The 24,712-nt window shown below is 36.5% G+C and overlaps 1 protein-coding gene across 1 annotated transcript in view; it reads right to left on the bottom strand.

Annotated features, from left to right (window-relative positions):
• Window positions 1–23,121, bottom strand: part of LOC100798513 (DNA mismatch repair protein MSH1, mitochondrial) — a 54,531-nt gene extending 31,410 nt beyond the window's left edge. Inside the window, exons 1-13 of the mRNA XM_003555649.5 lie at window positions 22,936–23,121; window positions 21,717–21,861; window positions 21,483–21,580; window positions 20,964–21,039; window positions 20,668–20,787; window positions 20,471–20,518; window positions 19,842–19,906; window positions 16,172–16,257; window positions 15,301–15,465; window positions 13,781–13,890; window positions 13,557–13,662; window positions 13,398–13,473; window positions 8,077–8,135 (exon numbers count right to left, since the gene is read on the bottom strand). Of these exons, the coding sequence (XP_003555697.1) occupies window positions 8,077–8,135; window positions 13,398–13,473; window positions 13,557–13,662; window positions 13,781–13,890; window positions 15,301–15,465; window positions 16,172–16,257; window positions 19,842–19,906; window positions 20,471–20,518; window positions 20,668–20,787; window positions 20,964–21,039; window positions 21,483–21,580; window positions 21,717–21,861; window positions 22,936–23,057 (1,276 nt within the window). The 5' untranslated portion in view covers window positions 23,058–23,121. The remainder of the gene's footprint in view (window positions 1–8,076; window positions 8,136–13,397; window positions 13,474–13,556; window positions 13,663–13,780; window positions 13,891–15,300; window positions 15,466–16,171; window positions 16,258–19,841; window positions 19,907–20,470; window positions 20,519–20,667; window positions 20,788–20,963; window positions 21,040–21,482; window positions 21,581–21,716; window positions 21,862–22,935) is intronic.
• Window positions 23,122–24,712: the final 1,591 nt, after the last annotated feature.

Consider the following 24,712-nt stretch of genomic DNA (forward strand, 5'->3'; position numbering starts at 1 on the left):
CTATCTTTGTCAGCTGCTACACTCTCCTCTTCACTCCTTCTGGCGGGTTTTATGGGAGTATTGGCTGCTTTGCATCCAAGCATCCTCATTTCTTGAAGTAAATCCAGAGTGTACTTTGAGAAACAGAAATACCATTCTTTGTCCGAGTAATTTTCACCCCTAGAAAATACTTGAGCTGGCCTAGATCCTTAACTTCAAATTCTTTGGCTGGAACATTCTTTAGATGATTTATTTGATCATAATTGTCTCCTACAATTACGATATCATCCACATTGACAATAAACAAAGCTATCTTTCCATCCAGAGAATGCTTAACAAACATAGTATGGTCAGTTTGGCATTGAACAAAACCATCTTGCTTGACAACTTACCCTGTCAAACCACGCCCTTGGAGTTTGAGGCCATATAGAGATTTACGAAGCCTGCACACCATGTTTGAGGTGTTGGGTGATTCAAGTCTTGGAGGTATTTGCATATATACCTCCTCTTCTAACTCCCAATTTAGAAAAGCATTTTTTATGTCTAGTTGGTGTAAAGGCCAATCTATATTTACTGCTAGAGATAATAGGACCCAAACAAAATTGAATTTAGCAACAAGTGTGAATGTCTCTTCATAATCTACTCTATATGATTGTGTAAATCCCTTTGCAACCAACCGAGCCTTGTACCTGTTTATACTGCAATCAGCATTGCATTTAATTGTGAATATCCATTTGCATCCCACTGTTGTCTTTCCTTTTGGAATAGTGGTGACTTCCCATGTACCATTTTTCACAAGTGCTTGAACTTCTGTTACAGTTGCTGCCCATTCGGGTCTTTGTAGTGCCTCTTGAATATTTCTTGGAATTTCTAAACTGCCAACTGCTGCTACAAAGGACCTGTAATTTTGTGACAATTCTCCATAGGAGACATATCTCTCAATAGGGTGTTGAGTACAAGTTCTCACCCCTTTTCTCTTAGCAATAGGAATATCAGTATTTGCTGTATTTATATCAACAGGTTTAGGGTTAGGAAGAATATTACCTGTGGGAACTTCATTTTCTAAAGCCTGGTTGGATTCATGGTTTTGCATTAGAGTTGTGCTTGACTCTTCATCCATTCTCCTTTTTCTCTTATAAACCTTCCAATTATCTTCTCGTGTTTCTGGGCCATGGTTATGTTGAGATGTAGTTGAAACTTTAACTACATCCTATTCAGTTTCTGCTACAGGTTCTATCACAACCTCTGCTGTCCTTTCATCTAGTTTATGTACAGGTTCGGCTGTTTGAGTGTTATGGTTTTGGTCTAGTAAGGTTTGTGCCGAAGTAGTGCAGGTCCGGTTATCTCAAGAGCCAAAGATTGGTATTTTGAGTTTTCAGTTGGATAGGTGTTTGGTTGCTCCCCCTGAATGCCAACGTTGGGGTAATAGGGTTGATTTTCATAGAAGGTTACATCCATAGTGTGGTAAAAAATTTTAGTATGGGGAAAGTAACACCTGTATCCTTTTTGATGAGGAGAGTAACCAAAAAATATGCATTTGATGGATTTGGGGTCCAATTTGTTATGGTGAGGGTTTAGGTTGTGGACAAAAGTTGAACATCCAAAGATTTTTAATGGAATGGATGAAAATATTTTGTTGGTTAGGAAGAAGGTTTGAAATGTGGAAAAAGGGATCTTAAAGTCAAGGATACAGGAAGGCATTCTATTTATGAGGTAAGTTGTTGAAAGGATGGTTTCTCCCCAAAATTGTTTTGGAACATTGAAGGCTGGCATGATTGATCTAGTCACTTCCAAAAGGTGTTCATTCTTCCGTTCCGCAACCCTATTCTGTTGGGGATGTCCACACAAGAACTTTGGTGAACAATTCCAACCTTCTAAAGATAGGAATTTAGAGCAAGGTTGTAATACTCACGGCCATTGTTAGTTTTGAATACTTGAATCATGTTTTGAAATTGTGTTTGCACCATATTGTGAAAGATTTCAAATATCCTACCTACTTCTGATTTTTCCTTCATTAGAAACACCCAACTGATGCATGTGTGAACATCAATAAAAGTGACAAACCATCTTGAGCCAGTAATGTTGTGAACTTGTGATGGTTCCCATACATCACTATGAATTAGTGAGAAAGGTTTGGAGGGTTGAGGTGGATAATGGCTGCATGTATGTTTAGACAATTGGCAAATTTCACACTGAATACGTTTCTTGCTTCTATTATATAATGAGGGAAACATCTTTTCCAAGTACATGAAATTTGGGTGGCCTAATATATAGTGCCACAATATAACATTCCATTTTTCGTAAACTAATTTAAAAAGGATTGTTATTTATAAATAAATAGAGCTTTAAAAAAATAATGAGGTTTTTATAATTAAATAAATAAGGAGAAATATCTTTATTAACTAAAATAATGGTTTGAGAGAAAATAAAAAATAAAAAATATTTTATTTATTCATTTGATAAGAAATAAAATAGAGTTCATTTTTATAAAATAATAAAAATAAATAAATAGAATAAATAATAAGTTGTAAGTACCCTAACTATAAATAGAGACGTGTTAGGTCAGTTTTCACACTGACAATGTCTCATCTTCCACTCAATTTCGTTTTTCCCCCTCCTCTTTCCAAAACCCTCTCTTTTTTTCGCATACCACCAAACCTATCTCAAAAAAATGACGATCTTGAACTCATTCACCGTTAGATCGTCGTGAAATTTGAGCATCAGGTTCGGAACTCATTTCCGAACATTCTCACCGTTGGAAATTTCGAAAACATGTCGTAGCTGAGAGAAATACCCTTTGCATCATAGATTTTTCTTTTCCTGCAGAAACCCAAAACTGTTTCAGTAAAACTATGATCCCGGACTTGTTAACCGTTGGATTGTCGTGAAATTTTGATATATGGTTCGCGATTCAATTCCGCAGACCTTCACCGTTGGGATTTGCAAAATAATATTCATGGAGGGAGAAAACTGAATCGCACGAAAACAGTACAAAATGAAGGCTTCAATCCCTTCTCCTTCTCTCTAAGAAACTTGAGAAATCTCAGGAAACCGTTAGAGATGTCGTTATTGCTGTCACAATACACACGTAAGCCCGCTTAGAGGTAAGGGATAAGTTCATCGCAATTGGGATTAGAATGAACATGTGTAGGGATCCTTAGAGGATTAAGTTGAGGTTTATTTTGGAATGTTTATTGAATTATAATTTTTCCTTTACAATTATAAATACAATATTGTTGTGTTTTACGTACCAATTAATGTTCTGATGAGAATTGATTGATAAACTTGAGTGTTTTTTATGTTTTGTGTTTTGACCTATGATTTTGATATAATTGTGAGATTATTTGAGGGGTTTTACTCCCCATGTTGTGATAAAACTTTTGTATAAATTATTATGTGAAGATTCTGAAATGGTGATTCAAATTGTGAGTATGTGATAAATTGAACCTGTGATGAATGGTAAAATACATGTAGATTGAGATGAGATGTGTGTATCGAGTTATGAGCTATGAACTATGCAATCACACAATGATAAGTCCCTTTAAGGGCGACGAGTATTGTGATGGGATCGACTGTGGGAACCCGACGAGTTTAATCACAAGCGCAACGAGTTAAAATGATTTTGAAAACAATGGAAAAATTGTGTGTATTGCATAGTTCATAGGTAAAGTGTGTATAATTCATGAGATGTGATAACATGTTATTTTGGAATTATACCATTGTGATTGAGACCGAATATATGTGATAAATTGAGTATGTATTGACTCGTAATATATTAGTGCATTGAGATGTTGTGTGCATTGAGTTGTGAACTATGAATTGTACAATCACACGACCATAAGACCCTTCAAGGGCAACGAGTTAATGCGACGAGTTAATGCGCAACGAGTATTGTGATGGGAACCATTGTGGGGACCCGACGAATTTAATCACAAGCGCGACGAGATAAAACTATTTTGAGAATAATTGAGGAGTCGTGTGTTTTGTACAATTCATAGATAAAGTCTATGTGCTAAAATATTTTTTGGATTGGACCTAAATCAAGTGGGAGAAGCCATGACGGACTCTTCGAAGTGTAGGTCTTGGAGATAAATACACCCGATTTGAGTGCTCCTTTAAGTTTATGTTGATCCCATATAATTGGAGTATTCTCACAAAACAGCATGACCCTAATTGGTCTCCCTATAATTTTATCTAGTGGGAGTGACCTGACTTGCTAGTGTGTGGTTTGTCTTGTCATGTACTCCTAAGCGTCTGGCGAGGTTTTTCACTAACATGATACCACATTACATATAGGATTGATTTTTAGTGTATTTGTTGCATAACGCTTGTGTATTGTTCAATATTGATTGATTTAATGATATTGTGTTTTGATCATTGAGTACGTGAATGCTGTGAAAACGAATGAGACGTATGGTGTTGTAATGTGATGTTGTGCAACAAAGTGGTGAAATAACGTAAGCGATTCTTAAGTTGTATTTTGTTTATATGATATTTATACATATATATTGTCTTGTTTCTCTCTATTAGTTAGAAATGTGATAACTCACTCCATGTATGCTATTTGTGTTTGGATCTTGTGATGATCTCGAACCTTGTGTTTGTGGGAGCAGATGATTAGGTGGATGACTATGAAGAACCTCATGCTAGAGGACACGGGAACACAATGCTCTGATAGGATATGACATTGAGGTATAGGTTTCTACATTAATTGCATGAAGTCTTGGACGACCTTGTTTTGAGCCAAGATGATTTATTATTTATTTGGACAAGTTTTATTATGATATTAGAAAAGTGAATGTGGGCCTTTTACCCTTTTGAAAGACTTGTATTTAAACGTGTTTTAAAAACTTTTAATTAATTTTGATTTTACTTTTTTTTTTTTGGACAGCGAAAGTAGTTTTATTAGATAAAAGTACCAGAGGTACTAAAGATACATTATAGTTATAAATAGGCTACTGGATACAAGGATTCAGGCTATGTATCAATCTTATCAATCCAGAATTCCCAACAACAAGTACAACAGCTTGCCCCACAGGTTTTTGTTTCCTAATTACAAAAACCATCTATTAGGTTGCTAGACCACTGGTTATAGTTCATAGAAAAAATTTTCTCCATGGCTCTAATCCACGTCCAGTGCAAAAACACAACATCCTCCAGCAACTTGATTCCATTGAACTGTGCATTCTGGAAGATGATCTGATTCCTATGCTTCCATATAGACCAAGTTAGGGCTATCCACCAAGTCTTCCATCTGTTATACCTCTTTGATCCTGGCGTCCCATGTACATGCTGTAAAAAGTGTTGTCTTGTGTTAATTGGAGATACCCCCAAGGATCGTACCCAAGTCTGAGATTCCCACCATAGAGGTCATATTTTATTACATTCAAGAAATATGTGGGATGCGTCCTCCTCCCTAATTCTTACTTTTTTATTAGTATATATATGTGAGGGGTAGAGGACGTCACACACAACATGACAGAATTATCACTACGAGAAACTGGTGTTGCTACATAAGAATGGTTCTTGAGTTCTTTTGGTTTTTCAACTTGAAGGAGGTAGAGTCCAGCACACTCTTCAACATTGCCAATTGTCTTCCTCGACTCCAAAATCTGAAATTCACAGGTTTGGGAAGAATTTAGTAACACATTTCAAATCTCTTGTAATCTTGCTAATGGACAGCAAGTTACAATCAAGTTTTGGCACATACAGAACTGATTCAAGTGTAATATTTTGTGAAATAATGATGGATCTTTTACCCATGACCTTAGAATGAGTCCGATCAGCTATCCAAACAGTATAGTTATAGGGACCTGTAGAATAACTACTAAACAAAGTAAAATCTCCAGTCATGTGATCTGAAGCTCCTAAGTCAATGATCCATGACTTTGTTCTTTCTTTACTAGTGTTTAGGGCATGTAAAAAAGTACCTCTTTGAGCCACTACAGCAGTACCACCCTTTTCTACGGTTACCATAGACTGTTGAAGCAGTTTTTGAAGAGCCTTCATTTGTTCTCTGCTGAATGGAAATGAATTAGAATTTACCTCAGCTTGTAGATGGTTAAAGGCTATGTTGCCTCTGCCTTCCTTGCTTTTGAACTGCCTGGCTTCTGAAGGTTTTCCATGAATGATCCAACATGTTTCCTTGGTGTGGCCTGACCTCTTGCAATGATCACACCAGGGCCGATTTTTCTTTTGTGGTGGTCAACGCTAGTTTTCGCTTGCTGCCATTGCCGAGCTCTCAATGGATGGATGGAACTAAGATGGATGTTCCCAGCATGAGTTTCTCCTACTTTCTTTCCTTCTAACTTCTGAGAAGACTTCCCGAATTTTGGGAAGTGGTTGGGTTCCAAGGATCCTTCTATGAACTTTATCAAGATCCTTATTTAGTCCCAATAGGAACTTATAAATCCTCTCTTTTTCCACCAGCTCCTTATACTTCTTCTTATCTTCTGTAGAGCACCATGAAACTTCTTCATATATGTCCAGCTGCTGCCAATGTCTGTAGAGTATGTTAAAATACTCAATAACAGAGGACTAGAGGACTCTCCCTGTCGAAGGTCATGGACTATGCTTTTTATCTCAAAAACAGCAGATGTGTTGTCCATGTTTAAGAACAGTTCCTTCACTGCATCCCATGTATCTTTTGCAATGTCACAGAACATGAAATTTTCACCAATTTCATTTGTCATGTAACCTTTCCTTCCTTTTCCTTGAAGAAAAATCTTGACCAGTGTTGTTAAATGGCGGCCATGGCGGCGCCATGGCGGATTTTCATGGCGGTTTTTCGAAAAAACGCCACCGAATAGCGGTGGCGTGGCGGGTTTGGGATGGCGGCGCCATGGCGGTCGTGGCGGTTATGGCGGGGTGGCGGAAAATGGCGTTTTTTTTTTGCTTTTTGTCCGCGGTAGGAGTTGGGCTGACCCGACTCAACCCTACCCGGTTATTCATTCAGCTAAAAGACCCTCCAGCACAGCTCTGTGATTCAGAACAACCTTCCATCTAAGAGAGAACCCAACCGCGAGCCTCCCCTGCACCAGCCGCGTCCCTCCCGCACCCCACACGCGCAACGAGCCGCGACACCCGCAGCCGCACGCGCACGCAGCTGCGACGACCTCCGGCAGCGACACACCGGCACAAACGGCGGTGACGAGCTCCGGCAACGACGCACCTGTCACGAACGGCGGCCTGCAGCGAGAAGTTCTCGCGGAGAAGACGAAGCTGTCGCGAAGAAGAAGAAGACGCAGGTTTTCTTAGTTTTATTTTTGCTGTTTGACACCCCCTGTTTTCTGTCTGCAGCTTTTTTTTTCCTTTTGCTATTTGACACCCCTTTTTACTTTTAACAGTCCCATTTTTTTTTTCGTATTTGACACCACAATTTTTTTTTTTGTTCAGTCCTCTTTTAAATGGCTGAGTTTATTTGAACTCTTTAATGAGTTTATTTGGTGTTGGTACTTGATTATTGTATGAACTCATGAAACTTTTTTAGTTTATTTGAATGCAATCCTTTGTTTTTTTTCAATTTCAATGAGTTTATATATATGTTTTTTTTTTTTTTGGTCCGCCATGACATCCGCCATTTTCCGCTACGCCATCCGCCATATTTTTATGGCAGATTTTTTACTTTCCGCCATGAACCGCCATCCGCCATTAACAACATTGGACTGACCTTACCCATTGGGTATAGTTCTAACCATTCAATTTATGGCCAATGATGAAGTGAGTAAGCCCATCGTGTGAGCTGGTCGAAAATGATCCAGTATCCACTGTGAGCAATTCATCAGTCATGGCTTGGCGGCACTAGATTTAGGGATGGTTCAGATCGAGCTTTTATTTTCCCTTTAATACGTGAATGGTACAGGGAGATATATAGATAATGCACAACGCAAAGCTAAGAGCAATAATCTAGCCTAGAAATCAAGGGAATTGATCTCCCTATAAATGCAAATTCTAAATATGATAAAGACAAAAATGACAGCTAATAAATATGTACATAAAATCCTAATGAGCAGTACAAACAGAATTTGTTGATTCTGTGTTGATCTTCAACAAAAAAACATTAAAAGACACATCAAAATTATAACTATTGAAAATAACCTTGAATTTTGGATGCAATCTCATATGAAGGAGGATTCAAAAGAAGATCCCTTATATACCTGAGAACCACAATGACATAAATTAGGTATTCAATCTAGAATTCCTTGCTACAACACTACACTTAGCTACATTTAATTATTAAAACTAAAATAAAAGGCAAAAAGAAACAGAATAAAGGAAATAAACAATTTAAAATGAAAATTTTAGTACAACTAAGACTGAATTTTACAATAAAATGGTCCAAAACTACAAAATATAAACAAGTTTAAAAATTAAAAATCAATGCAGAAAGACAATATTCCCACATCCTACAACAAGGCTAAATTTGTGCTGCCTTAAATATACTTTAACAATTTTTCCTTACTTGTGCTTCATTCAGGAGTTAAGGGGAATGTAGAAGTTTTTGGTTGCAAAATAAAAAGGAAAAGGAAAACAAATAAACCATCTTGCACAAGAAAGAGTGCAATGCAAAATGCATCCATTAAAGTCTTTATACCCTACAAAAGAAAAAAGAAAATTCCTAGTAGTCATTCATTTATTTTTTTACTCAGTGAAAATAATATTGTACTATATGTTAATCAGTACAAGTTGTACTGTTGAAATTACACATTGGGTCAAATTTAGCAGGACTATGGTTCCCTAATACAGAATATCTAAATTGAATTAGGAAACCATAATTCTGACAGTTTGCTTGGCCCACAGCTACCCAAAATACATAGAGTCCCACCCTAATCACATAAATGTCTCCTTCATATTGTTGAACCAGTGATGAAACGACACGTCAAAGTCTTTATTCAGATTTTTTTGCCCATCATCTTTATGAGATGTTGCTGTTTGGAAATGAAGAAAAGTGTGGGGTATTTCAACTTAAATGGTACTCCATCCTCCATCCATCCATACTCCCAAAATTTAGTCTTTTCTCCACACCCCACTTTCCATTTTATCCCTTTATCGAAAACGCTGCCATCTGCACCTAAAGGATCTATGATATTTATATCCTTCCACCATGTTGATACTCTACTGCCCCTTGTTGCTTCCTCCAAATTTCTCCAATCGCCATATTTTGAGTCCAATATTCTAGCCCATAATTCTCCTTTGTTATGGAAAAAGCTTCATTTCCATATGGACATAGAAGCTGATTTTAGGCAGCCCTCAATCCATAATATCCATTTTTCACAAAAATTCATTCTCCTCAACATATATAGCAGAAAATCCCAAGAGACTGAATCGTAAGCCTTTTCAAAATCAGCTTTGAAAATCAAACACGACCTATTCCTTGACTTTGCTTCATGGATTACTTCATTTGCAATGAGGGTGTTGTGTAGCAAATGACGGCCTTCTGTGAATGTTGTTTGTCTATCATCTATTAGTGCTGGCAACACCTCCTTCAACCTCCATGCTAACACCTTTAACACAATTTTGTATATGCTACCTATTAGAGAAATAGGCCTATGTTCATTTAAATTTTGTGGAACAAATACCTTGGGAATGAGCGCAATGAAGGGAGGTATTGCAGCCCTTCGGGAGAGTTCCATGAAAAAAAATTCATCCATGAATCAAAGCACATCAACCTTGATAATTTCCCAAAATTCCTTAATGAATTTGAAGTTAAGACCGTCTGGGCCAGGGGTCTTGTCACTCCCACACAACATCCTTAATTTCCTTTTCAATGAAAGGCTTCGATAGTCTGTCATTTTAATGTTGTCCAATGGCTTTAAAGCTGACCCCATCTAGTTTGGGTCTCACCCACTCTTCCTCCTGAAATCTTTTCTTGAAGAACAAACATGTCTCCTCCTTCACCCTTCTAGGTTCATCAATCCAAACACCATTTACAAACACTCCCCTCAAAGTGTTGGATCTGCGATTTAAGTTTACAACTCTATGGAAAAACTTTGAAATATAGTCCCCTTCTTTGATCCATCTTGTTTTTGCTTTCTGCCTCAATAGGGACTCGTGCGATTGTGCAGTTGCCCATAGCTCGTCTTGAAAGCTTTTTGCTAACCAGCAACTCTTGGTCAAATAGCTGTCTATCATCACCTTCAAATTCAAGTATGTTTAGCTCCTTCTCAATGGTTGCTACCTTCTGATGGGTATCTCCAAATTGCTCCTTATTCCAGATTTTCAGCCTAGCCTTGACTCCTTTTATCTTATCTTGAAAGGTTGGGGTCCCCAGTCAACAACTTCAGATTTCAGCACAACTGGGCAATGATCCGAGAAATTTCTTTCCAAAATAAATTGTGTTGTACCCTGCCATTTCCGAAGCCATTCAGCACTTACAATAAATCTGTCCAACCTGCTCTTTGTTGTCACATTAGGTTTGTACCATGTGAATTTCCTCCCCACACTAGGTACATCTTCAACTTGAAGGTCCTCTATCCATTCATTGAAATCTTCCATATTACTATCAATTTCCCCCCTTTGAGACAGCCCTACTCTCTCCTCTTGTCTCATGATACTGTTGAAATCCCCAAGTATGCACCACAACACTCCAGGGCTTAAATCTCGCAGCTGTCTGATTTTCTCCCACAAGTTTCTCTTCTACGTCATGTCGCATGGTACATATACGTTGATAATAGACACCTTCTACCCATAAAGGACCCATATACCCTCTATATAAATAAAACCTTGACCACTTATCTTCCTGTCCAGTCGGAAAGAGTTTTCATTCCCCAAACATAGTAGTCCTCCTGCTCTATTGATGGTTGGTTGCAATTCCCACTTAACTTCTGTATCTCCCCACAGTGCATGACAGACATATTTATCTAGCTGCTCCTTAGTTTCTTGTATACATAACATGTCAATTCTTTCCTTTTGTACCATTCTTCTAATTGTTGCCCATTTTACCCCCCTTCCTAACTCCATTGTATTATATGTGATGATCTTCATTATCCAGCTCCCCTATTTCCCATCTTGTCGGCCTCCTCCTTACCCCTTTCCTCCATACACAGTAACTTTGTGAGTACTGATGTATATCCTTGCCCACTTGTAACTCCCAAATTCTGCACCATGTTCCATTGTGATTTTGCTTCCATTGTTTGATCACACATTTCCAGACTATTATTTTGTAGTGGATCCTGTGCTGGATGTTCCACTTTGTCCATTTCTTTCATCTCTGTCAATTTTTCCAGCCCACTGCCTTTCATTTCCAATGAGTATTCATCACGTTTGTCAATTACGTTGCTGACCTCCTTGTGGGCCTTTATGTTTGATTTTTTTAGAAGCCCAACGGTGTATCCATGCTCCATTTGCTTTCTACACCTTCTGCTTCTGGAGTATACCTTCTCCACATGTTTTGGGTTTTTTTGTTCACATTTTACATTGCCTTCTGCACCTTCATTTTTGTCATGAAGGGTGTTTTTTGAGAGGCACATTAAGGGCCCATCACATCCAATATTATTTATCCCATCATGTGGCTCTGTGTTCAAATTCAAAATTTTCTTGCGTCATTGAGCCCACCTCTTTGTCTCTGTCCTCTCTGCTATTTTCCTGTTCCTGTGCATGCTCCTGCCAGATTTTGTAACTCCTTTATTGACTCCTCTTCTAACCTCTACTTGTTGCTTTTGGTCTCTTTTTCTTAGGCTCAGTTGTTGTCCTTTGTGCCTATGTTTGTTCACTTTTATCAGGCCTATGGTTGCTTCGGTCAACTTGTTTTTGTCCGCTGCAGGTATCGAATGTGACCCATTCCTGAGCTCGTGTCAGTGACTCCTGGTTATTAACCTGTGGTTCTTTGTGGCGATTTTGACCTTCAGTCTGTCGCTCCTCCGTGTTTCGTTGACTCTGCTCGTCACCGTCAGTGCTCGGAGGAATGTCCTCCTCTGCCAACGGGTCTGTTCTAGCATTATACCTTCGATCGCCATTTGCGTCCCTATTTCACTCTCATTATCGTCAGAACTTATTTCCTCCAACGAGCCTATGAAGCTTCTTCCCAGATATTTGCATCTATCCAGATTGTAACATGTTTCTTCAGCTATATGCACAATGTATTCAACCCATTAATCCATGCGGAAACCTTGTGCTGAATTAATGGCTGCCATGGTGTCTTCACTAATATCCGCGCCCTGTCCAGCCTATGGAGTTCATCCATTTCGTCATCCACCTCCACCACTTCTCCTATCGCCATCATAATCTGTCTAATATGCTCCATATCCCAGGCATGCAGAGGTATACCCCAGGACAGCAGCCAGACTAGGCGATAGCCAATTCTTAGCTGAGGGGTTCACTTTTCTAGTGAGTAGAACAAGGATGAGCCTTGCTAATTTGCTTCCTTAGCCATTTGTGTAGCTCTGGTCTTTGTAAGTCCCATTAGCAATATCATGTCATCACCAATATATTTTAGCGTGATGTCTTCACCTCCATTCCACATGAAATCGTCTACCATTCTATCAAACAGCGCAAGGTTCTTCAGTCTTCCCACCCATGTGTTTCTTAGCCATGTCTTTTCTTCCACATTTATGTTCAGCTGCACTGACGAGTGAGATACAGCACCAGTTAGGCTCGAGTTTCTAAGAAATCTTCCGGGTGTCGTGTTTCTTCCTTCCGTCATCAAGATCTTTGCATACGAGGTTGCCTCTTTCTTCTGTTGGAATTGTTTTGTCTTTGTATCTACATGGTTGCCTTCCGTCATCAAGATCTTTGCATACGAGGTTGCCTCTTTCTTCTGTTGGAATTGTTTTGTCTTTGTATCTACATGGTTGCCTTCCATCTTGTGCTTGTCTTTCCCGTTGGCTTCTTCCTGTCCTTTTTTCTCTCGTCCTCCCCGACTAACTTCTTCCAGTGTCACCCTCTCTCTTCCATGCTTTGACATATTGACATGCATTTTTAATACCCTTACTACCAGGCTATCCAGTTTTCTCTCCAACCTTGTTACATCTTTCACCCCCTTGAATCTCACGAAGCCATATCTCTTACCCCACCTATTACGGTTTCTTGCAATAAAAACCTCTCGGACATCCCCCCATTTTTTAAACTCATACCATAAGTCTGATTCATTCATCTCCTCAGGGAATCTTGTGAAAAAGAAGGAATGAATATCAGATGCATCCCTCCAATTTGTTTTTCGCCTTTCCACCTGCTGGCCATATCCATTTCCAGCATGGTTCCGCTGGGATCCTACTCTCACCCACTACCTTTTTCCTAGTAGTCATTCATAATAAAGAAAGCAATGCTAATTGCACAAAGCATAGAGTCGGGTAGAACGTGCGAGTTGATATACCATGATATGGATAAACACAAAATTTAAAGGGTGAATTGGTCAAATAATTAGCATGGGATAATTTCTAAATACACCATGTAACCAAAAATAAAAAGAATCCTTTACTCACAATGCTGGTAATCCATTGCAGTTTCGTGAAAGTAAGACCTTCAACAAAGAAGGTATTCCTTCAGTTGGAATGGCACCTAAAAATGCAAGAGAAGCAGATTTAGATAAAAAGAAAATGACAAGTGAACAATTGAGCATTCATCAATGTTGATGCACCAACCAATTTGAGTAGATGTTCCAAGAGTTAAAGGTTGAGCCCTATTCCCTGAATACACAGTTGCGTTCCGAAATGTAACCTCCTCATCAAGACTGTAAAGCTCCTTTACCTATGTTCAAAGTGAAATACCCACGTAACAACTTAAATGATTCATATATATTTATATGCAATACATACAAAATAAAATAAAAATGAAATAATTATATATATTTATTTTAAAATCATACCTTGGCCAAAAGATCAGAGATAGGGTTTCCATCAAACCATTCAAAATGTCTAGAAGAACATTCTCCCCACAAAAGTCCCCCCTCACCAAATTCTCCCCAGTCGCAGGTTCCTAGAAAAACAATATTTTATCAGCAAAAATAATATAATATATATATATATATGTCGAAGTACCAGAGGTACAAAGATTACATAATTGAGATAGACCATACAATTGGTTCCGTAAATCAGACTTAGCACAGTCTCGATAGGAACCAAACGATGGCTGTGAAACAAGGTCTTTATCTACTGTTATCTTATGTTGCTGTCCTCAGCTAATAAACAAAACCATTCCTAAGATTACTTGACCATGGGTTAAAATGTATTGTAAAATTTTTCTCCAAACTTCAGAGCCAAGTCCAAAGTATGAATGCTGCATCTTCAAAGACTTTGTTGCCATTAAACATTGCATTGGAAAACAGTATGTTGTTCCTGTGCTGCCATATGGACCATATCAAAGCCAACCACCAGCACTGCCACCTATTGACCCTTATGCCCTCAGCCAAACCAGATGCATGTTGGAGAAAATGTTGCCTTGGGGTGTGCGGGAAAGCACCTTGTATATTCAGCCAAGACAGGGATTCCCACCAGATAGGTTGGATCTTGCTGCAGTGGATGAATAAGTGGGCTGCATCCTCCTCCATGCATCCGGAGAATGGACAAGACAAGTCATTGATCTGCACCTGCTGCCTTTGTAAGTTTGTTCTTGTTGGCAATCTGTCTCTAAGTAATCTCCAGGCAAAAACTGAAATTTTGCTTGGAATCTTTATTTTCCATAGCTCCTGAAAACATTCATTGTGACTTCCCGCAGCTGATTCTCCCCTTAACATATTGTAAGCACTTTGTACGGAATAGTTGCCACTTGGATCTGCCTTCCACACCCACTCATCACTTCTATGTTGCTGTATTGTCATGTCTTCAACCTCTCTTAGGAAACTAATAGCCGAAACAATCTCATTGTCAAAAAGGGGCCTCCTCCATGTGAACTCTCACTCCCATCCTGTTCCCTTGTGATCTCCCATCTGCCTAATGAGCTGATTTTGCTGGCAAGAAATTAGGTATAATCTAGGATATTTTGCGGATAATGTTTCCTCCCCACTAACCCAATTGTCCTCCCAACAATATTCAGATGCATAAGATGAAGAAAACAAATATTTATATCTAACAAGGATTTTTGTGCATACTCTTTTGCACAAAGACCATTTACAATTTACTTAAACAGCACAAATTATAATAACAATGGGAAAATTTCATTTTTATAGCACAAATTTTATAATAAATATTATTACGAACAAGGGAGAAATACAACTAAGGATAGCATCAACCAAAACAGAAAAGTCTAGTTACAACATGGAACATGAAAATCTAAAAGTATGATCTTCAACATGTGCTCCATATAAAGTCACCTTGGGCTCCAAAGTTAGGCCCAAATTTTTACCCAATTCATTCAATAAAAAAAATTAAAGAATGAGAAAGTACAAACCACTAGAATTCTGCCTTATAGATGTATGCAGAAATAAGTGATGATATTGACAAGTACGAAGCTTTGTAACAACTGCTTCTTCTGTCAAACAATCTTCAGAAGAATAAGTCTTCATGGTCTCTAGCACCATATTGATGCAATAGCCCCTTGCAGAATGAGATATTCCTGCAATAAAAAGATATCACTCAAACTTATCATTCCAATGCAATAAAAAGATAGTGTTAATAGAGAATTGCAAATAACCATAAATGAGTATTGCGAAAATTGACCATTACTACAATATCCCCATAACTGCCAACATTTTTTTTTATCAGCAAAGATAAATATATTATATTGAAATAAAGTACCAGAGGTACTAATTACAAAGATATGGAATATTATATGTAGTACATAAGTAGTCAAATAGATCTACTAGATCCCCATAACTGCCAACATGATAGTTATTATTACACATAAATTAAATAATACAAGACTGCTCATGATAGTTATTATCTAGTCCAACCACCTTTGCAATGACATTCAAATGAGAAATCCTTCCAAATTGCAACATGGATCAGTAATGGTTGACCTACTTTAATAAAAATGCCTTTATTTCACAACCCAAACTATGATCTGAACAAAGGCTTTAGAAAGAAATCCTCATTGATTTTCTGAAAAATACAGAATTTACATAATCGAGACTTAAGCTACTACAATCAGGGTTCTTTAGATAACACATTCTTCATTGCTCAAAGCGCTATCTAAAGTGTTTTAAGGAAGAAACATAATTTGCAAGGACTAAACACAAAAAAAAAATACTAGGACGAAAAGCAAAAAGGCACTAAATTGCAAGGACTAAAAAGGTATTTAAGTCAAAAAAAAAAAACAATACCTACTACAGGCATTGGTTCTGGAAAGTTAAGATCATGATCAACTGTAGCAAGTCCATATACATAGGGATTTCCAGGATGAGCATGCCTGAAAGTTAAAACATTAAATCAATCTCATGACAACTTGGAAAATACAAATATATTAAGTGATAAAAATTATATGGAAAAGAAAAAATTCATTTCCATGATTTCTATATGGTTATCAAAAAATACACTCACTATTATGCACAAGCATGCCAACAAGAGTTGGTTCAGCTAGTAAGGATCAAAACACAACAAATAGACCCCCAAAAAAAATTAAAATTGTTGAATGGAAGGATTAGGATGATTTCTTGGACTATCATGTGGCCAGCTCATAGTTCAAGTAGAGCAACAAGGTCAGGCTAATTTCTTTGGGAAAGCCATAGGGATAGATTCATCTCTAGGAAAGCATCAAAGGCAAGCTTATGTCTCTGGAGGAGCCACAGACCAGCCAATACTAAAATAAAGCCACAATGCCACTATGATTTCTTTGGGAAGGCTATGTTGCCAGGCTAATATCACTGAGAACGTATTGGGGCCAAACTAACAACTCTAATCTCACAGTACATGATTCAGACCAAAGAAGGTAGATCTAGTAAAATGATGACATGGCCGTGGTAGATTGATAATGGTGGCAAGAGACTCAAACACGCTATTGAGATTAATGGCAGGTTAGATTAGAATGGAGAGAAACATAGGTGCTAGCTAGGACACACTGTATATGTCACAGCAATGGTAGATTCGGAGATGGACGGAATAAAGTACACAACTAGGGATTATCAAAAGGAGGAGACAATAATAAGAAAACTGTCTGAAACACACACTACAGAAATACAAGATTGACTGGTGGAGGCTATGACGAAGGAGGCAAATGCAATGAAGAGCCTTCTTTATCCCCTACTAATTTGAGTCATCTCCTTCTCTTAGTCAGCCTTCTTTATCCCCTACTAATTTTAATTTCCCCTCCATTCCTATCATTGCTACTAATCGGCCACCTGTGTCTCCTCTGCACACACAAACCTCTGTTGGCAGTTCTTCCTCATCTCAGTCTGATCCTCCTGTTCAGTCAGACTTACCTCAGTCTGTTTCTGTTCAGTCCTCTAATCCTGAACAGACAGATCAACCTATTGTTTCTAATACTGTCATATCATCAAATTCAGAATCCTCATCTTCATCCAGTAACTCCTCTCCTCTCCTCCTCCTAGATCATCCAATATTCACCCTATGCAAACCAGATCTAAATCTGGTATGCACTTACCCAGGATTGATCCTTTACTTCTTTTGGCTCATTGTGAACCAAAGAGTGTGAAACAAGCTTTGACAGATCCCAATTGCTTTTCAGCCATGAAACAAGAATATGAAGCATTGATGAATAATCACACTAGGGATTTAGTGCCTCTTCCACCAAACAGAAAAGCAATTGGCTGTAAATGAGTTTTTAGAGTAAAAGAAAATGCAGATGGTTCTATTAAAAAATTCAAAGCTAGATTGGTTGCAAAAGGAATTAATCAAGTTTGTGGTTTTGATTTTTCTGCAACTTTCTCTCCTGTGGTGAAACCTGTTACTATTAGACTTATTCTTACATTGGCTCTCACCAATCAGTGGAAACTTACTCAGTTAGATGTAAACAATTCTTTTCTGGATGGACTGCTTAATGAGACTGTATATATGTCTCAACCACCTGGTTTTCAAAGCTCCAATTCTTCTATAGTGTGCAAAGTGAATAGAGCTTTGTATGGTCTCAAACAAGCTCTTCAACAGTGGTTTGAAAGACTTCAGTCTACCCTTATTCAGTTTGGTTTTGTTGCAAGTAAATGTGATCCTTCTTTGTTCATCTACAAGACTACCTCTCATACCATTTATCTCCTAGTATACGAAGATGACATTATAATTACTGGTAGTTCTGATCAACTGATTCAGCATCTCACATCTCAGCTCAATTCAAAATTTTCTCTCAAACAACTTGGTCTACTGGACTACTTTCTTGGAATTGAAGTAAAAGCTCTTCCTGATAAGTCATTACTGCTTACTCAGAGCAAACAAAACTTAGTGAAAATTAATAAGTTAAAAGAATCCTAATTATATTTTTGATAGAAAAATAGAAAGGATCCAATTTGAGCAAGGTTCAGAAAAAATGGTTGGAATTTGTAAAACTGTTTTGATCAAAAGTGTAGCCGCAGGAATTAACCTTCTATTTGTATGATTCTTTCATAGAAAGAAAAAATGGTATGTTGCTGCCATTTTTTAAAAGATTTAAGATTCCCAAAGTAATGTCGTTGCAGAAAACAAATATTGCAAAAGCTCAATATATTTCTTCTCCTATGGCTTCAAGTTGCAAGCTTACTAAAATAGGTTCTAATTTGTTTTCTGATCCTACTATGTATAGGTCTGTAGTGGGTGCTTTGCAATATTTGACTATTACTAGACCTGAGATATGCTTTGCAGTGAACAAGGTTTGCCAATTCATGGCAAATCCTTTGGATACTTCATGGTCTTCATCTTAAGACAGCTATTTGGGGCTTTGTGATGCAGACTGGGAATCTGATATAGATGACAGAAGGTCTACTTCAGGTGCAGCCATCTATTTTGGTCCTAATCTAATATCCTGGTGGTCTGGCAAGCAGCAAGTTGTTGCTAGATCAACCACAGAAGCAGAATATATAAGTTTAGCTCAGACTACTGCAGAAATATCCTGGATTCAGACCTTATTAACTGAATTAAGAGTCTCATTCAGCACTCCTATTATCTTCTGTGATAACCAAAGTGCAGTTGCCATTGCTCACAATCCAGTCCTTCATGCAAGAACAAAACATACGGAAATTGATGTCCTTTTTGTTTGTGAAAAAATCCTGACCAAGTAACTAATTGTCCACATGTTCCAGTCCTTGATCAGTGAGCAGATGCTCTCACCAATCCTCTTTCTCCAAACAGATTTATTTTTCTGAGAGCCAAACTCAATGTGCTTGAGGCCTCTTCAAAGTCTCAACCACCTTGAGTTTGGGGGGGAATTATAGTATTGTAATAGAGTTGCAGTTATTCAACTGCACTCTTCGTTTACTCTAGTTAATACTAGTATGTTAGTTGGCTGAGTTAGAGAATTAGTTAGAGTTAGTTAATGACAGTTGTTGACAGCTGTCATAACTAACTGATTAGTCTATATAATCTAAACTGTAATCTTCAGTTCAGTGCCTAATAACATTTTCATCTTCTCTTTTCTCTCAAATATACTCTCTTTAGAATTCAGTTATATGTATTGTAAGGTAGATAAGCTGACTCAATTACAGCTAAGCAATAACCATAGAAAGGTCTGAAGTAACTGGAACGAACTGTAGAAACTGTAGAGAAGCTATATAAACAAAACATTGTAGTTCAGAGTTGTAATTTGACAATTACTCCAATAACCATATTGCTTATTTTCAATTTCAAGTTGGATTTTTGTCTGTTAAGGATGATGCCTTAACTACTGTCCATATACCCCTTCCTTCTTTCTATCTATTAAATCCACAAATCATCACTTTTAACTCACAAATAAGACAAACACTAGCAAAAAAGACAAGTTTTTTTTCCTCACTGATAACCACAAAAAGCTCTATCAATAGATGACACACCCCCACACAGAGACCACTGAAATATAGAGAATGTTGTACTTACCCAGATATAAAGCGACGTTTCCTGGATCGAGCTTGACTTGGGCCCTGAGCCTCCTCCACAATGCACTATTGAGACCAAAATTTATTAGCAGCATGTATTCATAGATAAGATGGCAAGCATTATAAGAATTTACAAACAACTAAATAGGGGTTAGTCACTTTGGGTTTCATTTTGAAGAATGCTACAATCAGATGCACAACAAAAGATAGCATAAGTTCAGTTATGGAGGGATAAAAATTTAAATCCTCCCTGTGATCCTTATTATAAGGCATAGATTAGAAGGAAATGATGGTCCTTTTTATAAGGCATTTTAGAATTCCTATGAAGCATTTAATCATTTTTTTCATTAGTTGCCCTTATTAAATACTCTAAATATTTGTGATTTTTTATTGATAGAGGTTCATATTACTCTAGGACTTCAATGTTTTCACATCACCCATAACAAGTCAATGATTATTAATAAGGGTAACATTGGTACATTAGTAATATTTTTTAAAAATTCAATAAAATCAACTGAATTAATTACTTTTATGTGTTTGTGTGATTTATGTCCAAAGTGTCTTATAATAAAAAGACAGGAGGGAGTAAAGTAAAAAAATGGTAGAGCATTGTTAAATTGTTATACTCACCACTGAATAACCATTTGTTGTCAGATCATCTAAAGTCTGTCGAAGATTCTTTGACCAAAGAAAAGAAGAAAGTAATTGTTATACATCTAGAAGTTCACTCACAATTTCCAATATAAAAATTAAATTTCATGAGAAAGGAAATAACCAAAACAAATCACAGCATCAATATAAAAGTTTGTCAACAAAAATAAAAATACCACGACAGGACAACCAGCTCTTGGGATACTATCTGATCGCAGACCACCAATGGGATTTAAACCCACATATTCAACAAGAATACAAGCATCTATTCCCCAAGCTTCATAGAATTCCCCAACCTGAGAAAAAAAAAAATTTAAAATGATACCAAGAAAAAGCTTACTTCATGAAAGGTAGAAATAGAATGTTAGTGAACCAGCTAATGAACAAACCAAATTGTATTGAGAATACGTAATCATGCTCTCTTCATACTAAATTGACAAATCTGTCTATGAATGATATAGCTATTACTTACTCTGCAAAGCAATACTTGACGTGGAAATTTTGACTTGAATTGCAACATTTCCCAGTTGAGTGTTCCTTCCTTCAGACTACACAAATGAAAATTGATTCCTACATCAACTTTCCATAATAATACCATCCCTTGAAATAGAGAATAAGGGATTTGAAGTATTTATGTGCAAGTTTATGGAACAATAGCCAATGTAAATGGTTAACAATAGAGGATTATCAATTATATCCGATCTTAAATCATAAATGGCATTCTTGTTGACATCGGCTCATTTGTTGTGAGTTTGTATTTGAACAAAAAAGAACTTACCTGTATTGCAACTTATGCAGGGGAAAATAAATGAGAATAGAATAAAAGTGAAAAAAAAAGCATGCTAACAGTTTTGAATGTAAACTTGTACCCTATAAAGTCCTAATAAATCTGTAGGTAAAAAGAAACCACAATTAATGTTTTCATATTTTTTTGTTACAAAAATAAAGAGAACGCACATAAAGTAATAAACTAAATTTCATACAAACTCACCTTCCATTTTTCAAGTTGGAATTCAGGCCAAGCAAATTAGAAAATTCAAGTCTTTCAATTAGTTGGACAGTTGAAAGCTTTCGGCACATCTGCAACCTCTGTCATAATTTGAAAAGGAAACAAGAGCGAGAATGAAAAGTTTTCTATAAAGATCCCATGGTTTATAATCAAAACAACAAAAATCAATAACTAATTTTGCAATTTAACTAGAGGCAAAAAAATAGATGGACCTACCTCCTTCCACCACAATATGTGAGGAAGGTCTTTATCATCTAAACCATTATTATTTGGCACTTTGGGCTTCTTGGTGGCCTTAGTACTCCCCCTTGAAACCTTCTTTTCCGCATAACTTGTTACATTTTTAACATGTCCATTTATTCTGTTCATCAACAAGTTTCACAACTTAGATTAGATGACATACCGCAAAAGAATAGATACTTACATCATTAGGATTTCACCATGGCTAGAAAATATCAAATCAAACAAATTAGAGCTATTTTTTCTCAATTTGGAATGACAACTTCACAATGTGTTTAGCTTGACATCTAACACTATAATAATAGATATGCATCCAAGTACATCATTCACATTCAAGTTCAACCTATTTCAATACACACATGACAGACATATCTTAACTTCGTAATCATGATTCTTGCATATTGAATAAGTTAGCAAAGTTTCTAATTAGACACGATAATATAGCTGATTGCATTTTATCACAATAACAGGTAAAGCAAGCAAGATGTAGCTAGAATGAAATCAAGGTAAAATACTACTATTAGCATGAATAACTCATGCCGACTAACCAGATATTGTTGTTCAAGCACAAAAATCTCAGACAAGATGTCTATGATTCATACAATGTCTCTAAACCAGTGTTATCAATGGCGGACAGCAGAACATAGTGGAAGGCCAAAATATCCGCCATATAACTATTGTGGCCTATGGCACCACTATAGTGGGCCTCCCTTCACAAATTGCCTATGGCAGTTGGCAAAAAATCCACCATGTCATTCTGCCATGGCGCCACCATTTGACAACACTACTCCAAACTGAATTTCACCAAGACTATTTGCCTCATTTGTTCACATGCAAATGAAATTTAAATATGCAGATGGCATATGTTACCATGACCACTCACAAACAAATCTAACAAAATGCTAACTTGCTTCCCCAACAAATTAACATTTATAGGCTATGGAAGCATGCATATCTTAAAAAAAATTCAAACGTTCATCAATGCATTCAACATAGATCAGAATCAAATATTATTAACATATTTTTTCTCAATAAAGCCAAACAATATCTTTTTTAAGAAAAAAATGAAGCAATAAAAGCATCCCCTTACAAAAAATATTATAGCAAGCGGGCAATTCTAGCCATTGCACCTCAAAGCCAAACAAAAAGATTATGAAAAAAAAAAGCATTAAAGATTATGGGTGATATTGATTACCGAAGGAAGCGAGAAGGAAGTGATGAAATGAGAAAGGGAAACGGAGGAGAAGGAGAGAAGCGAGCAAGGGAGCACCAACGGGGCAAGAAAAGGGCGACGTTTCTAGTGGCTAGCCTGAACATTGCGGTGAATGGAACTGTCAAATGGAGAGAGAGAAAGTAAAGTGAGTTCCCGCGCCTCCTTGTCTTCCTTCTCTTGTGTCTTCTATCTTCAAAGTACATTGATTTTTTAAAATTATTATATTATTCAAAATAATTTAGTTTAAAAAATGTATTTTAGTTATTATTATAGTTTAAAAATTAAAACTTAAAATTACATTTAATATTTAATTTAACTTCGCAAATGTCCATTTTAGGAAAATAAATATAATTAATAATTTAATCTTCACTAATATACCAAATGAAAGCTAAATAAGTATTAGAAAAATATATATGTGTAAGATCAAATTTGGAGATTTCCTAAACAAATCAAAATTGAATTTTTTGAGTACTAGGTTTTTTGCATGTATAGCTGTGACAACAATCAATTAATCATTATGTTAAAAGTGATAATTAAATAAATAAAATATACGTTAAGAATAAATTAATAATTATTTTTGCTGATAGAATAAAATAATATATATTAAGTTAAAAAATGGCAACCGGATAAAAAAAACTGAATTAATTTAAATATACCAAATTTTTTTAAAAATAAATCTGCCTTTGTATTATTCTTTCTTCATTGTTGTATTTACACACTTTTTTTTTTCTGACTACACACTTCTATTTTCCTTATCCTACTTTTGAATGCCAAGATGCATAAAAAAATTGTCAATATCATTTCTTAAATATTTTTAAAATTGTTAATATCATATTTTAAAAAATATTTATTAATTTGTAAAATTATTACCAACATATTATTGGACTGAGTGAAACTAGCCTCGATCTTCTAAGGCAAGATTTCTTCTAGTCTAAGTCTTGTAAATGAAAAAAAAACGTGATTGGGATGGGAGACCCACTAGTTAGGTTCTTCGTTGAAAATTGGTCATAAATAAAGCTATTGGATACTTCATAATATCATTCCTTAATTTTTTTTTTAAATTGCTAATATCATATTTTTTAAAATATATATTCCTTTATGAAATCATAAACAATAAAGATGTCTGCAAACATATTGTTAGACTAAGTGGAGCTAGTCACGATCTTCTAAAGTAAAGTTTCGAATTCAAGTCTCATGGATGAAAAGACGTGATTCGGATAAAAGACCCCCATAGTAAGGCTATTTGCTGAAGATTAGTCATAAACAAAGTTATTTGATACTTTATATCAATGTTATGGTGACCTAAAAAACAAGGTGGTTTTTATGGAACATTCACATTTTAATGGGTTTTGGAACCCTGGTCTATGTAAACCAATATATTATAGCCACCTAAAATATCAATTCCACGTCATGATAAGTTAATAAATATGAAGCTTTTGCATTTTAGTCCCTCTTATAGTTAAATTCTATTTTAACTTAATTTAAAAAAAAATAAAGAAAATATGTTCTTCCTAGTTTACTGAACGGATAGAGACGCATAGCATCTACAGATCCTTTGTATTTCGTAGGATTTTGGATACCATTGGGTGCACTAAAATCTTCTTCTTCTTCGAGATGTTGGTTGGCAATTTTTGGATGATCAATGTTTGCGGAATTGTGATCCATCTTGTAGGGTCATTCGATTCTATGCACCAGGGAACCCTTTACATGTTGAATCAATGTTGTGATTGCTAGCTAGTGCAATTGGAAGATTGTTCGA

The sequence above is a fragment of the Glycine max genome, chromosome 20 (assembly GCF_000004515.6).
Source record: "Glycine max cultivar Williams 82 chromosome 20, Glycine_max_v4.0, whole genome shotgun sequence".
NCBI lineage: Eukaryota > Viridiplantae > Streptophyta > Magnoliopsida > Fabales > Fabaceae > Glycine > Glycine max.